The sequence below is a fragment of the Lepisosteus oculatus genome, chromosome 4 (assembly GCF_040954835.1).
Source record: "Lepisosteus oculatus isolate fLepOcu1 chromosome 4, fLepOcu1.hap2, whole genome shotgun sequence".
Taxonomy (NCBI): Eukaryota; Metazoa; Chordata; class Actinopteri; order Semionotiformes; family Lepisosteidae; genus Lepisosteus; species Lepisosteus oculatus.
The window spans coordinates 28,683,511-28,699,479 of NC_090699.1; the positions used below are offsets into that span (position 1 = coordinate 28,683,511).

Below are 15,969 nucleotides of genomic sequence, written 5' to 3' on the forward strand. Positions count from 1 at the left end.
ACAGAAACGCTGTCTATCTTGTTAACAAAGTGGAGGAAGAGACACCAACTTTTGCAGAACCCATTATAGACTACGAAGGCAATTGACAGATCCCATTAGCGGAAAAGCAGTGCCTATTATTTCACAGTCACATATGTAATTAAACTTACTTTTACTTTACTACCATCCTAGATATAATAAATTCACTTTAAAAAACGCAATTCCACTCACTTAGCATGAGCTGTGTACATGACAAAGTTAACGCAAGCATCAATCTTTACGACTACACTAATGCCTTTCTCTGGGTGTACAGATAGTTCCTCACTGCAAGGGATGGTACAAATTCAATTACCAGCACAAATATGTTCGTAATGAGTACATTTCCTCTAATACATTGTTGTTTTTTTTCCAAACAAGACGAAATTTCTGCCCCAGTTTGTGATCATCAACAGAGAAAGAGCTGCCGTTCTGACAACCCCCTTCTATCTTTCCGTTTATCACTCTGATCTCTCAAAAAATGGGGAGATATCTTAGGTTTGGAGCTTAATGGTCTAAATAAAAGAATCAAGTTATTTATCTATTGGTTCCTTTACTTGATTTCATGACCTCTGTCATTTAAAAAAAAAATTGGATCTAAGGTGCACTCTTGAACAATTTATGAAAATACACACGTGTCTCAGGAACTACAGGACAAAGTAAGATTCATTTGTAGTAGCCGGCAGTAAAAGTCGCATTGCACAAGTCAACTTCAACTGCAGATGAAACACTTTTCCATCGTACTGTGGAAACAAATGCACTGCTTTTTGAAGGATCGCAGCTTGATGAGGTCCTGATCACTCAAACCAGTACTGTGAGCTGGATGGCCTTTTCTTTTTTGTATTTTTGTATTTATTTCACAATTGGGTTAACAAAAAGTTCAGATTTCATTTGAGCCCAACTGAAGAATCTGGCACATTTGCACATAACACAGGGAAGGAGAAAGGCTTGAGCTTCCAGCCTGAAGATCCCTCCCAGCCTATGTACAGTATGTATGCTAGATCACGAGAACATGACAAAACAGTGCACCATTAGAACACAGAACTTCAATGATACCCTAGATCATTACCTCCAAATGTGCTTCAATTGTTGATGAAAATCCTACAGCTTTTGCTAGTAGGTTTAACTAAAGTCTCTTAAAAGAGCAACTGTGACCCTGCTCTGGCCCAACAGATGCAATGGCTCAGGGTAGCAGTCGATGTCCTAACCTCACACTGCAGTCAGGAATATCAGAGAAGGTTGTCAGCCCTTCACTCATTCCTTATCATGAATAAAAAGAAACTAGTAGTACAGCTTATATTAACTCCAGTCATTTTGCTTATCAGCTTACGGCATTAATAAATGCATACTGCTCCTTCAGATATCGATTTCTCCAAGTCATTCATTTTTTTCAGTGGAGCAGATGAAAATTCTAAGAACAACCCAGGAGCTTCAAATTCATGTTGCCTTTTCAGTCAAGTGAATGCAGAGCAAAATATCCATCTTAAAATGACAACAGTTTGGGGAAATCTGAGAAACTATTAACTGTCACTCCAGTTCAAACTTTTTGGGCTTATTTTTCTGCTCTGTGTTCTCAAATGTTCACACACTTACAGTATAGTTCCGGTGGGTAGCTGCGTCAGCATGCGTAGGCTGCAAAGGAACAAGTAATAGGTTTATTCCATGCTGAAAAAAAGAAGAAAGAAAATACAACGTTTCGGCCGTGGAGCCTTCTTCAGGTGTGAGAAAGACAAGGCAGTAAGCAAAGGTAATGTAGCGGGGGAACAAAGCAGAAAATTAGGTTTTATTTTTTTAATTATATAATCTATATTTTGAGCCAGTCATTGGATTTTTTACCTTTTTTTTTTTTAGGGTAGACAAATATCTTTGAATATTTTTGCCAAAACAGATGGGTACCAATTCCAGACTAAATTACGGGCTTCCAAGACTTTTTTTTTTATTTTTTTGAGAGAGGAGGAGCAAGAGGCGGGAGCAGGGGACAGAAAGAGAGGCCAATCAAGAGATGTAAATTCAGAAACTCAAACCTTACAGTATATGTGTTACATGACTTGTTTAGGCAAAATCAGTATTATTGCTTTCAACCTACTCTATCCAGACTTTACCAAGTAAATCTCCCGCCAATCGGCCATTTAATAAAAAGGAGTGCAGACGTCTTTCTGTTTTCATGCAGGCCTGTGCTATAACACTCTTTGCCCATCTGCTCAGTGAGTCATTGCCATCTACACTCTCAGAACCAGTTTTTAAAGTAAACTTAAAGACAAAAGTATTTTACTTCACACTGATTCCTACATACATGTGGATTCTCTAAACCTTCTAACATAACTGTAGCCATACATTACATTTCCAGTACAAATAAATGGCCACAAAACTGGACGGACTAAGTGTGATTGCAAAGCTCTTACTGGAGCAGACAGTTCCTCCACCTTCAATTAACAGTAAATGGACTGTGACCTAGTTAAGACTGAATGTGGTCAATTTAGTATTACAGAGGAGAACTTAAAAACTCCTCTTAGTGAAGCTCAGTCTGTTCTGCTTGAGGATTGCATTGCTCTATACCATAACTCCCATAAACAAGTCATGGATACTTGAGTTACAAATCCTTGTTTCATTTGCTTGTTCTTCCCAGTAGCACACAGGCTTATGAACATCATCACGAGTCCCATAGGGATATTCTTAAGACAGACATATCCTTCTTCTATTCCAGTCTTAGTGAGAGAAATCAGAGTAATCCTGTAATCTTTTTTCTCCACCATCAATAAAGTGCCCAGACCAGCTAATATCTGCTTTTACCCCTTCTGTTGTACAAAGTAATACATTAATGTGATTCTTTCACCACAAAAAAACATTAATATCCAGCTGCTGATCTCAGGCTCCTACAGTGTTTACAACTAGGCCCTCTCCTGCTCTCACAGGTTTGAGTTCCTCTCATTTTACTGCTGCTAATACAGCCTACGTGCATGAATTCATAGCTAAAATAAGACCTACTTCCCATGTCTTTGAGCCAATTTATTTACCTCTACCCACAGTTAGCTTCAGATTTGCAATGAGTCCCCGAAATTGGTCTTGTCCTTGTTCGATTGAAGTTTGTTATTACATCCGTGTTAAAAATATTCTGGCCCGGACCCACAATGCTTAGAAACTACAGTCTTATTTCTAATTTGCCTTTTCTTACAAATATTCTGGAAAGGGCAGTGACAGCTCAATTCCAGTCTCATCGTGCCTCTAATGAGTTCCTTGAACCTTTTCAGTCAGGCTTTAGACTGACATACAGTACTAAAACGGCACTTCTAAATGTAGTTAATGATTTGCTGAAGAGTCTGGGTCATTAAATATTCTTCTCCTTCTGGATGTAAGTGCTGCTTTTTGTTATTCTTAATCATGGCACTTCTCTTCATTGGTCTGACTCCCATTTGACTAGCATGAGTCAATTTCAAAATTTTAAATGTGATATTACTGATTATGGGACCTTCACTACTTAGTATTTGCCCATTGCCTCTTGGTCAGATTATTCATCTTCATTGATATTGGCTTTCACTGGTGTGCTGATGGCACTCAGATTTGCCTGCAGACCAAATCACATACTACTTTTATATAATAATATTGAGACAGATGCATCAGAGCTTTATTAAACTAAACTGTGACAAGACTAAGGTCATGCTCATATGGTCCCAAGCTAAGCTTTGCAAGGTTAGCAACTACAATGTTGTTGTTGAAGATTCTGAATTTCATTTTTTTAAATGTTTTCATTTGATCTGTGTGTGAAGACTGTCACAGGGTAGTTTTCTTCTACCTTTGACTAGGATGCTTAATTCCTTAACAGGACTCAATTTGTCCAGAACTTCGCCGATCGTGTACTATATGAGCACATAACTCCTGTGATTTGCACTGGCCCTCTGTGAAATTTGTAATGGACTTTAAGGTAGTCTTGCTTGTGTATAAGGCATCAAATGGTCTAACTCCAGGTTCCTTTAAGAACATTATTAATCTGTGGTTCAAAACTCCAATTTCCAATGATCAATCAACTATTTTCTTATTTTTGTTGTCTGTCTCAAAATTTTCTCAAAACAGTTGGAAACTTTCTTCAAATTTTCTTCCAGTCTTAATTTTTAGGAAATGATTTTTTCAGCATGACATGTTGATTCTAGGTTCTTGCACAGGTGACCATTTCCTAAAATGGTATAAGAGCAATATAGCTGGAGAGGGGAAAGTGAGACTTTAGAGCCCTAAATTGATTAAGGGACTTACAGGCTTCTACTGAGATGAAAGAGCCAATTTGGTCCTATTCTTCCCTCACAGCTAGTACCCCACCAAATTCACAGCCTTGTAATTGTCACGGTCGTGATTTTAAAAAATGTCTGAATTTCATGGTACATCACATGAAAATCTTAAATTTCACAGGGTTGCAGCACAACACGCACGCATTTAAAATGGAAAAACGCCATTAAATATGTAAAACCCCAAAGCTTACTAAAGTATTGCATAGTTAAGTTCAGTTATTTTCAAAATGCAGCAGTATTTGGAAATATTTGATCTTAACAGATCATAGCCTTTGCTTCCTTAGGTCAACATGGATCATCCAGCAACAGTGTCTTTCGTCCTTCTGCCTCCAGGAAAGATGTACATGTCTGTATTGCAGCAGCGGAGTCTGATGGAACTGTTAGACAGCACCCAGCCATACTAGGCTTGTGAGAGGGGTTCCTGACCAAAACAACAGGAGCTTCTTTAGCAACGATTTCAGGAGAAGTGAAACATTAGAGCAGATTTTTTATACTAAGAACATAAGAAAGGTTACAGAGTAGAGGTGGCCATTCGGCCCATCTAGCCCAATTGGTAGTTTACCTACTGTATCCAAGGATTTTAACCAGATTTTTCTTGAAAGAAGCTGGGTTTAGCAGTAATTAATATACTAGATCTCAGAAGTATCAGAAGCTTCAGATTTATGAATTATTTGCACTTATGTCCAAGAATTCTTAAGATCCTACATTACAATTTTGTGCAGGGCTGGAGAGTTCCCTGGCTATGCATTTTTTTTTTATACAACAAAGCAAGAGAGATGACTTTCTATGGTGTTTCCCAGTATGTGTTTTCCTTAGTCACACCTGGACCACAGGTTCACAAACTTGCCCAGGCTGTAAACAAGACAAAGAGCTTTTAAAACAAGCTTGTGTTAAAGAACAGTCTCATTCACCCACTCACCTCAGAGCATGCACACAGCACTGGAATCTGGCTGCAGCAGATACACCAAAGGGAGACACTGGACATTAAAGGTACTCTTCTAACAACTAGTTTGAAGAGACAAAGTCACTGCGAGTGACCTAGCACTCAAAAGGTAGGTGTTCTGGCATTTTGTACTGCCAGATGCTATATTAAACAGGTCACACACATTTTAAATAGCACTGAAACACACTACAGTTAAACGTCACAGTTGGCACAGCAATAAGAAGTTCAAACCAAATAATTCTACCACAAAGAGCACTATTTCACCGTCATGCCCTCTGGCGTTTCCTGTTACTGAAACACAGTTGTTAAAAAAATAAAAATAATAACACTTAAATGCACTCATTAACTAATTACAGTTTTATCAAATAATTATAAACAGCATCTGCTGCTCATGATTCCTTCACAACTGTTTCTCCAGGGGTTGTCTAACTGCCAGAGTAACTAAATTCAGCACTACAATTTTCACATATTTTGAAAATTATCTTCTTTAAAAAAACAACACAAGATAAAGACATGACATGCTTTGTTTCCAGAGTTTCAATTCTACTGGGATATGCAATGTGCCGTTTGCGGTTTCCTTTTTTCAAATCCATTAAAGGACAAGAATGGGGCTCTGCTTCCCCCTAGTGGACTGATGTGCCGTTTATCCACTATAGCTAGTGAGAGCGGCCCGTTTTCAATCTGGCTCGGACAGCCACCTTCAGCACCTCACAAACACCAGATTACAAAACACAGCTGCTACCGTTGCATTGAAGTCTAGGTTAGCACTCAAACAGCGCAACATGATTACCACTGGTAAGTGAGGAAGCCCTACTGCACATTTAAGGGAAAACAGGAAAAGAAAGCTTATTAGTTTTAAGCCTATTGTGTCTGGAGTTCAGATCTGAATCTCATCAGTGAGCACAGCAGTCTGCAGTTCAGGGGCAGCAGTCACCCTGCACTGACCAGACAGATGAGATCCGCTCCAACAGGCTGCCTGCTGTCTTGGGATCTCAGCAGTTTTTCTCTGTGGCCAGAAAACAGCAATGAAACAACAAAGAAAAAATATACCAAGAGTATTACACTCCACGCACATCCCACTCGACACTGAAACACAAATATTTAGAAGTAAACAGCAAAAACATGGAAAAACTTCAGCATTCCTGTCCAGACTTAAAATGCATTACATTGTACAGAGTGATTTATTGAAATACAATTAATGTCCAAGACTCTGAGCACGCTGAGCTCTCACTAAGAGGCATTAAAGATAAAAAAGGAAATCGATCGCTTTTGTTTGTTTTCATTGATTTGCATTTTATTTTACTGTTGCTCGTCAGAACTAGACCCCTGCACTGCACGTTTCTTCAGACGAGAATCAATGTGGACATCCATAAACATTTTCCGCTAAAGAGCCAGTTCATCAGATTTAACTTTCCTTACTTTAATGCACCATAAGAGCTTATACACCTGGGCTTGTATTTACTCACAACTAGTTATTTGACTAAAGTCGATTTGCATTGGCGTGGAAATGTTTGTTTCTAGGTCTGAACAAGCACAGTCATGTATGGTCTTGAGATAAGTCTGCTTTGACGCCAGTTGTCCAAGAGGTGTCGCCCTTAGCGCACGGAAAGTGTAGTCTCTCCATCTCGGCTTGCTGATGTTTTTTGAGCCCCTGCAGAGAGGAGTTTTTAGAGACCTTTCATCACCATCCACGACAAAGCTCCCAGTTATGTAAGTAAAGAAGTTCAAGGGGATTTGTACACAGCTGACCTATAACCAGATTGAATGTAAGAAAATCTCTCTAAATCTGATTAATATCAGCCCTGGTTGCAAACAACCTGACATAGGCCTGGAGTACAAAGAAAGAGATTTCAGGCCTGCTCTAGAATCCAAAGGCTGAGAAAAGGATGAAGGTATAAAACAATTTAACACTTTCACTACCAGGTATCAGTTTCAATCTCTTTCTAAGAGAATCATCAAAGCACAGCAATCAAGTTTTGCATGTTTACCACTTCAGGATTCTTTTCTGCATCAAACACCTGTACAGACACAACAGCTCAGATTTTTCCATCCCAGACAGCTGAACAGGTTGTGGTCTCCGGTACACAGGGTCTTTTTGTGCTGAAGCATTTGAACTTCTGGGAAGATCTGGAATCATGTTATCTTTTTGATGCTGCTATACAGGAAGTTTGCAAGTTTTTGCAACATCATGATATCTATTTTAGGCGCATGTGTATTGATTGTGCGCAACTGTCGATTGTCCCAGGTGAGCACATAACAGTAAAATAATTAATAATAATAGTCTGATACAAAGAAATTCCTATTTGTACTCATTAATACAGCAGACATTTATTGTATGGGTCCAGAGCTCTAACTCCATACTGCAGCTACATTGCCATGTGATTATTATGTAAATAGGTCTTATCATGAATGGTTTCAAACCCCTCTTACCACCAAGTACACTACAAATACAATTACTCCAGTGAAACATGAGAAAACAGGTAAAAGAAAGAAAACAACTATGCTCTTTATAGAAGTCAATTAAGCACAGTGAATGAAGCGTATTTGAATACAGAAAAAGACCGTACTACAGCATGATACAGTCTGTTTCAGAACTGCTAAAAACACAGTGAGATCCTAAGAGAGTGTGCCTTTATAAAGCCATTTAATGACACCTTAAAGGGCAGGCAGGCACACACCACATGCAGTTAATAAGACAGTGAGGGGAGAGGTGTTACAAGTAAACCTCGATGCTGTGCAACTGCAATATCATCCTGTGCGACTGCCCTCAGTCTCCAGACAGAAAATGTGATTCTGTCTAACCTGAAATTATTACTGTTACAAGAAACAACTGGCCAAAGCCTGTCAGTTGCCGGAAATCGTCTAGGGCCACAACCAATTATTTTCCAGGAAGATGATACCACTCAACTGACTGACAGGATAAATGGCACACCTCCAGGAATGACCATACCTCAACCTCATCGAGCTTTTAACAGCCAGGAAAAGATGAGGGGAGAAGAGAGAATGAGAGACAAGTCAGATGTTACACCAGTGCAGCTACCTCCTTAATTACAAAATATTTATCAATTTATCAATCAGTCAACAGGTTTAAGATACAAAATCCTGCAATTAACTGGATTTGGAAATTCTTATATTAGACTACCACCAGCATATACTTTAACTTGCTGTCCAAGAAGTCTAAAGGGCAGAATTATTATATTTTTCTTACATTCGTATAGCGCCTTGAAACCCAGGGGAACCCTAAGTGCTTCATATATAGGAGGTGACCTGATTGAATTAATTTATATAATGTTTTCTCACACAGGATAAGAAAGCAGGTCAGGTGCAGGAGTGAGAAATAGCTGCATCAGTAGAATCAAGGGGATAAGTTAGAGAAGAGAATTAATTAAAACCCCAACTCTTTTGCGCAGTGTCATGGGATCTTTTAAATTATCTTTCTAATCTTTAGAATTGTAAGTTGAGTGCAGTGAGGTGGGTCACATGAGGATTATCTGCAGCCCTGTCCACATGGCTGAAACAGTCAAAGACCAGATGTATTACTATAGTACATTACTGTGTAAACATTACACACACCTCCTGCAAGACTCAGCGAGCAAAGGCACTTTCTGGGGGGCGCAGGCTAAGCTTTTGGGGCATGGTTGAGATTAAACTACAAGGCCAGCATGTCTCCGCTGACACCGCAAAAGTGACTTACAGTACATATGAGAATTGCTGGGCACATGTAGGCTTGTATTGACATCACTGAGAGATGTGCCAGCTCTCCTACCGGTCACCATTGAGCTCGTAACGTGTCAAATGATGGGAGCATGTCAACATACCTAATTGCCTCCTGACCAGATACACGAGTTACTGCCGGAGAACTAAGAATAAAAAAAAAAAATAACTGGCGATTTCCAGCTTGGTCAGAAACCTAGAAATGCTTCCAGTTCTACTTTTTTGACAGCCTGCTGAACTCTACCAGAAAATCTCACCCCGTCCTGAGCACAGTGCAGAAAACGAAGGCACTGTAGAGTTGTACGACTACAGGCACTGAGCACAAACACATAAACACTGTGTTCAAGAACAAGCAGCATCCTTTTTTGCCCACACAAGTTTTCATGCTTACACCGTAACACCTGTCAAAAGATTAGTCAGGCCAACAGTTTTATGCTCTTCAAGTGAAACTGACGATTAGAGTTAAACTCCAATCATTCATCTCTTTAAAATACTCTGGGAGTCAATCACCCAACTTGACTACATTGCTTAACACTGGAAAAAATTATCTTGCAGTGTTTTTTTCATTATTTAAAATGTATTATTGGTGACACTTTTATATTTTAAAGCATGTAGATTGCCTGGATCACATGTCATTGTTATGACACACATCTATACTGTATAGAACAGCCACAGCTTACATTATTAGTCAAAAGATAAGAAGAGGGGCCTCACCATGCTGTTGATGTCAGAGTCATCATAGCTACCACAGGGGTGGGTGGCAGGGCCCAGTGGGTCCCCCATGCCTTCTTCATCCCACATGTAAGTCCCCCCAGAGCTGTCAGAAGGGGAGAGCTCAAGGGACGAACCGGCAGGAAAGTCTCCCTCAGGGGAAAGAGAGAATGGAGCATTGGGCCCTTCCAATAGCCCATAACCCTCCTCACTGCCTGTGCCTGCAGGGGGTGAGGGGAGACAAACACCATCAGCCTGGAAAAAAAAGCTGTAGATCATATTGCTGACTCTGCAGGCAATCACTGACAAGAAAAGGCCATCAGGTTGGTCCACTATTCTGGGCTTTCGATAACCTAGCTAAATCATGCAAGGCCAAGGGCTCAAATCTACAGGTCCACTTAAACCTGCAAAACAACTCTATGGCCACAGGCCATAAAAGGAATACATAACAAGACAATCGCTCTTTGACTTCAGCGGGCGATCCTTCCCTTCCACACAAAACACCTACTGTAGACCAGGGCAGCACAACTGTTGTCCAAAAGCTTTTCTAGTTACCCATGTATCATGAGCCTAGATCTAGAATAAGGAGTTAAACTAGTTCATCTTAGCAAGTAAACAATTAAAACAGGCAATAAAGAGCTCACCTTGCTGCCCTAATTCAGATTAAAATCTGTGCATCGCAGATCTATAACTCGGCCTTTCACTGTCGCACAATGAGTGTATCTTTCCACCCCTGTCCCAGTACTCACACCCGACCTCACCTGGCAGCCCCACCTCCACCCAGTCCATGCCATCAGATAGGAAGCCACTGAGGTGCGTCTGTGTGGGAGTACCATCCTCCCTGTTCCCAGGCACATTGTCATCCATCTCAGGCTGTGATTGAAGAAGGCCTTCAACAGAGGCAGGGAGTAGTAACATCCCACCTCCATTACCCAGGTTATCAAAATCATCCAGGTATTCCTCGCTTGTGTCATTGCGCTCCAGAGAGGAAGTAGAGGAGAGGGACATGTCCTCGAGACCCTCGCCCAGGTACCGCATGTTTGATTCCTGCTCCCTCAGAGTATAGGCTGTCCCCTCCTCCAGCCGGTCAAGGAACTCTGGTCTCTCAGTGTCTTTGGGGTCCTTGGCCTCAGGTGTGGTGGGTGAAGGTTCTTCCAGGTTTCCTTTCCCAACCCCTGACTCTCCCTGCCCCTCAACTGCCACTGTCTCTACACCCACCTTCCCTGCAAGCACTGGACGGGAAGGTTTGACCAGGGAGGGGCGCGTCTTCCTATAGCTGAGCACCGAGGGCTTGCCCAGCATGCAGTTCGGCAGCAGTGGTTTCTTCAGGGCGCCATGGGAGGGCGCGGTACTGGAGTTACCCACTGGACGTGTCAAAGGGGCCCTGGCGGGCCCTCCTCCTCCCCCTCCCCTCCCATTGGGCAGGACAGGAGCAGATGTGGTAGGCTTGGTTTTGTTGTGCAATTGAGGGTTTGCAAGAGGTTTGGCCAATTCCACTGCCTTGTTGAAAGAGTAGGAGCGGGTCATGGACAGGCTAGGAGGGGAGGGGAGCTGTTTGAAGTGGGAGAAGCTCTGGGAGCGCACAATATTGTCCAAACACAGGGACTTGAGGCTGTCGCTGGACTGGGTAAGGCTTTCCCTGGAGCTGCTTCGCGCCGAGCCCGAGTTGGCCCTCGGCCTCTGCAAACCCGACCCAAACCGGCTAGTGCTACCATTACCAAGGCCATTCAAACCTGCCTTGCTGCTATAGAAATTTTGTCCAGACAGGGGCCGGCCAGCGATTGAGCCCCCTCTTGAGCCAGCACTGGATGCCTGGGATACAGGTTTGGGGGCTGTTGAGGCTCCAGTTGTCTTCCGTAACTTGATGTTTGGAGCGCTGGGCTTCTTAATCTCTCTCACTGGAACCAACTGCTGCTGCTGAAGCCGACCGCTGCCTCCCTCCTCTACTTTCTCCACAGAATCTGCATTTTCCTCGGGGCTCGTCAGGCAGCCTGAAGTTCCGCTGCCTTTTTTCCACTTCAGGGAAAAGGAGGACATCCGCACCACTCCATTCTGCCGGGCTGCAGGACACCCCTTGCCCTCAGGAGCACTATTACGTTGGTCAGAGCCAGAGCCATTGGGTAGCAGGCTGGACCCTGGAGGCCGAACACCAAATTTGGGAAGCCTGGAGACCATGCTGGGCTTGCTGAGTGCCTTCTCTTCCATCAGCCTCAAGCAGGCTCATTGATCTGCACAGGGAGGGCTGGTCTGCAGAGAGAGGAAAGAGACAGGGTACATTACATGCTGCATGATACATGACTCTAGGATCACATTTTGCCACCTGTCTAGGTTCACTCAAAAAATTAAAGCTGGACAATGAGACATCTGAGTTAAATCAGTATGTCTTGTATCTGAGCTCCACGGCAGGGATGTATTTCTCAAAAGCCAGCTCATGCTTGCGGTTGTCTACAAAATAGCACTACAATGCATTTTACCAAATGAATGTAAGAGGTTACAGCTTTACAATTTTGAACTTACTAGCTACCAATACAATCACACACACTCCAGAGCATGCTGTCTCAGCATGGAGGGTCAGACACATACACTTGTGTAAAGTGCTACTGTTTACAGTATGTAAAATTGAGGTCTCCTCTGGGAGTTCACGAGTCACTCTTCAGTCGGCAAGGGATTTAATAGATGCACATAATGTAACTTATTTGAACAAAGGAAAAACCACTTCTCCTGTAAATGGAAGTACTCTGTACAGGAGACGCATGAAGAGTGGCATACCCCACGAGGTATCTATCACATGGGGCTTCTTCAGTCACAAGAAAGAGCTGGAAGGATCAGTGTACCAAGTTTTTTCTGTATCCGCTGTACTGCAGGCAGCATGGGAACGCACCTGGTTACTTCCTAGATTTTTCAGGGCTGTGTTTGACCGCAGTTTACGAAGGGTGGGGCTTGTGCTGAAGGTGCCGTTAGGCAAAGCCAGAGTCGGTGCCTGGGCTTGTCCCGGCTCCAGTCCTACAGCTCCCAGTACCTCTGAGCACAGCCATGACTCACACTGCACCTTTTTCATAAATGGATGTGGCTCTGGCACACACCCTCATTCGCTGTCATCACCCTGCCGTTCCCGTCCTTTCAAAAGCTAGCACACTCAATTTTTTACGGCTATGCCTGTTTTCATCAGATTATGAATTCATTGTATTATATTTTATAGATTAATATTGCACGATCTCCACTGTGTACTTTATGCCAATGTGCCAGTCTGAAGCCGCGGGTTCTTCACGTGCTCATGAAGTATAGTACACTGCAGTATAAATCAGTGAGGTTACAAGAATCATCTCCTCTTGTGTACTGATAGCCGAGCAGCAGATTTAACACGCATGGCTTAAGACAAGACAGAAACGCAAAATCAAAATAAGAAAATGCTGACAAGAGACATCGTATTTCTGTAGGGGAGAAAGACCTTCAAGAGAAACGACGTGAAAGCACTGAAGTAAATCCACAACACAGCCAGACAAGCCTCTGGCTCCATGTTAGAGGCTAAACAGGAGGGCTGCTTATGAGATCAACACTTTACTATTTTTGTTCAAAGTCATATCAGGTAAAAACAGTACAAATTCAACCTGGAGTCACACCATGCATCATAGTGGTTCTTCATCTGGTGACAAAAAACTAGGAAGAGCTCAAACCATGAGGTGTTTCTAAATCATTCACAACAACCTAAAATGTGAAAGGAAAAATAAAACTAGAAAAGCCTGCAATTTGTGCAACAGCAGTGTTATACAAAAACAGAAGTTACAAGAAGCTGCTGGTCAGCAGCCTTGTGGAGTGGTGTGGGGAGAACCACCTGCAATTGAATGTAACAGAGACGAAGGAACGAAGGAACAGAGACGGAGGAAAAGGATCAAACCTACTCCTGTCTACATCCATGGGAGTGGCTTGGAGATGGTGGACTCGTACAAGTACCTGGGAGTGCACATCGACGATAGACTGGAATGGTCTAAGAACATCGAGGCCATCTACAAGGAGGGTCAGAGCCGACTTTACTTCTTGAGGAGGCTCAGGTCCTTCAATGTGTGTAGTAAGATGCTGCATATGTTCTATCAGTCAGTGGTGGCGAGCGCCATTTTCTATGCAGTGGTATGCTGGGGCTCTGGGATTAGAGCAGGGGATCCTAACAGGCTGAACAAGCACATCAGAAGACCAAGCTGTGTCACTGGGTCTGGCCTGGATCCCCTGGAGGTAGTAGCTGAGAGGAGAATGGTGTCCAAACTAGAGGCCATCATGGACAACATCTCCCATCCCCTCTATGCCATGCTTGTAGAAATTAAGAGCACGTTCAGCAATAGACTGATCCATCTACAGTGTGACAGGGAGCGCTACAGGAGGTCATTCTTGTCTTATGCCATAAGACTGTACAACGCATCCACCTTGCGTCTGGGCAGAGGCAACATTGACAGTGACCTGTTTCTGGGCTGAACAGTAAACTGTTACATCTGTTTTTTTTCTTTTTCCCCGTTTACAACCGTTTTTGTGAAATATATGCCAGGAACCTGTGCAATACATTTATATTTATATTGTGCAATATGACTTTTTTGTGTACTGTTCTGTTCTTTGTGTGTTTTGGACTGTGAGTAACTCTTCGTAGTGCACTTCCCACTGTACTGATACGTATTGTATTATTATTGTATCATTCGTTTACACTGTTGCTGTGTTGTCTGTGTTAAGCTGCTGTTGTACTGCAATTTCCCTCACAGGATCAATTAAGTATCTATCTACAAATGCAGGTACACATTCCAAATGTATAAACCTAGATTTGTTCCAGATTAACACATCACTTAGAAAAGAACTACATGTACTGTATGTAAGGGACCTACTGTAAATGTTGATTTATTTTGTCATTCCTAAAACTGAGTCTTATGAAACATCTAGAATATCTTTCAAATCTTAAAATCCTTTCATCCATTATATTTTCATTGCTTGGGGTTAGAAAAGGAAGTCAATCTGGTATCCATCTGGAGAGAAGAAGTCAAAGCCTGTTCAGCAAGTCCCTTTAAGAAGAAGCTGAAGAAGGTTCTTGGATAAAAGAGTTACTATACTGGTCAATGGGAGGAATGGCTTTTCTTGTTTTTATAACCTAATCTACTTGGCATAATTTAGAATTAAAATTATTTTTTTTTAAATCAACATAAAACTGTTTTAATGACACAGGTATTGTGTAAGGAGTCCATGCAAAACAAGATAGGGAGCAGTTTGATCTCCAGACAGTATCCAAGCAGTAGAAGCTCTTTTAGTATTTAAATCGTCTGTGATTTCCCTCCTCACTGCTCTCAGCATTGTCTTTCTTCAATGACAGTCCTCTCACATCAGGCTCTGTGTTCACCTTCTTGGATTAGTGCCAAACTTAAAAAAAGGAGCAAGAAAACAGACTGGACACAAAGTAATGAGCACTTCATAAATACAAAGTCCCTTGCTCCCCTTTTTAAGTGGAACAGTATTAAGCAGTCTTGTGCCTGAAAACATTTTTAGCTCAGTACAGACCAAATACACTGCACTGCCCTGCATGTAGATGGAAAAAAAAACTTTACCAGCCTAACATGGGGGATAGAGTATTGCTCAGTCATCACACAGTCTCTTCTCTTCCTACAGAAAGCTCCATAGTCATTGCTCAGCTCCACAAGTTGAAGTAGCTGCAGCAACAGCCAGGAATTGCTCATTTCATACTTTAGCTCAATCCTTGGCAAAGAATTCCAAAAATGCTTAAGAAAATGCAGAACCTTAAAGACACTTAAAGACAACAGCTGACTGATGGTTTGTGCTTCCAGGAAGACTGAGCTTCCTGCCAGCAAAGTTACCATCTATCTTACAGCATACAGATATATACTGAACATTAAGCATCAGACATCACACTGCAAGATGTCTGTCCGATTTAGCAGGACAAGAGTTTCTGACAGATAGTAAAACAAAGTTCAAATACTAAACTAACCACCAAACAAGCCTCTTCTTGTTTGTAACCATTCTTATTTTTGTTATTGTTGGTAACCAAAACCTATTCATAATTTGAATAACTTGCTCCGTGTAAAGTAAACAATTCAGAATAAGCATTAACTGCAATTGAAAATGTTGTGAATATAAACAAAAACTAAAAATCTCACTAGGCCAGCCTTTCAATGGGAGAGTAACAGAAATCAGTAGTAAAACATCCCTTTGAAACGCTCCAAGCCTGCCAGTTTCTCTTACACAATAGCACCTTTCAGGTCTCCTTCTTCATGTGACCTTTCGCATCTCCGATGTCACAATGCTTCTCTTCGGTTTTAGAGGCTC

General features: G+C 41.9%; 1 protein-coding gene across 7 annotated transcripts in view; it reads right to left on the minus strand.

The window, feature by feature from the left end:
* Positions 1-15,969, minus strand: part of LOC102697420 (serine-rich coiled-coil domain-containing protein 2) — a 98,174-nt gene that overhangs the window by 61,527 nt on the left and 20,678 nt on the right. For all 7 annotated transcript variants that reach the window (XR_001478384.2, XR_001478383.2, XM_015346719.2 and 4 more), the window contains exons 2-3: positions 10,422-11,907; positions 9,664-9,881 (exon numbers count right to left, since the gene is read on the minus strand). Coding sequence is in view for 5 of the 7 variants with exons in the window: in XM_015346719.2 (XP_015202205.2) it covers positions 9,664-9,881; positions 10,422-11,865 (1,662 nt within the window). In the remaining 2 variants the exon portion in view is untranslated. The remainder of the gene's footprint in view (positions 1-9,663; positions 9,882-10,421; positions 11,908-15,969) is intronic.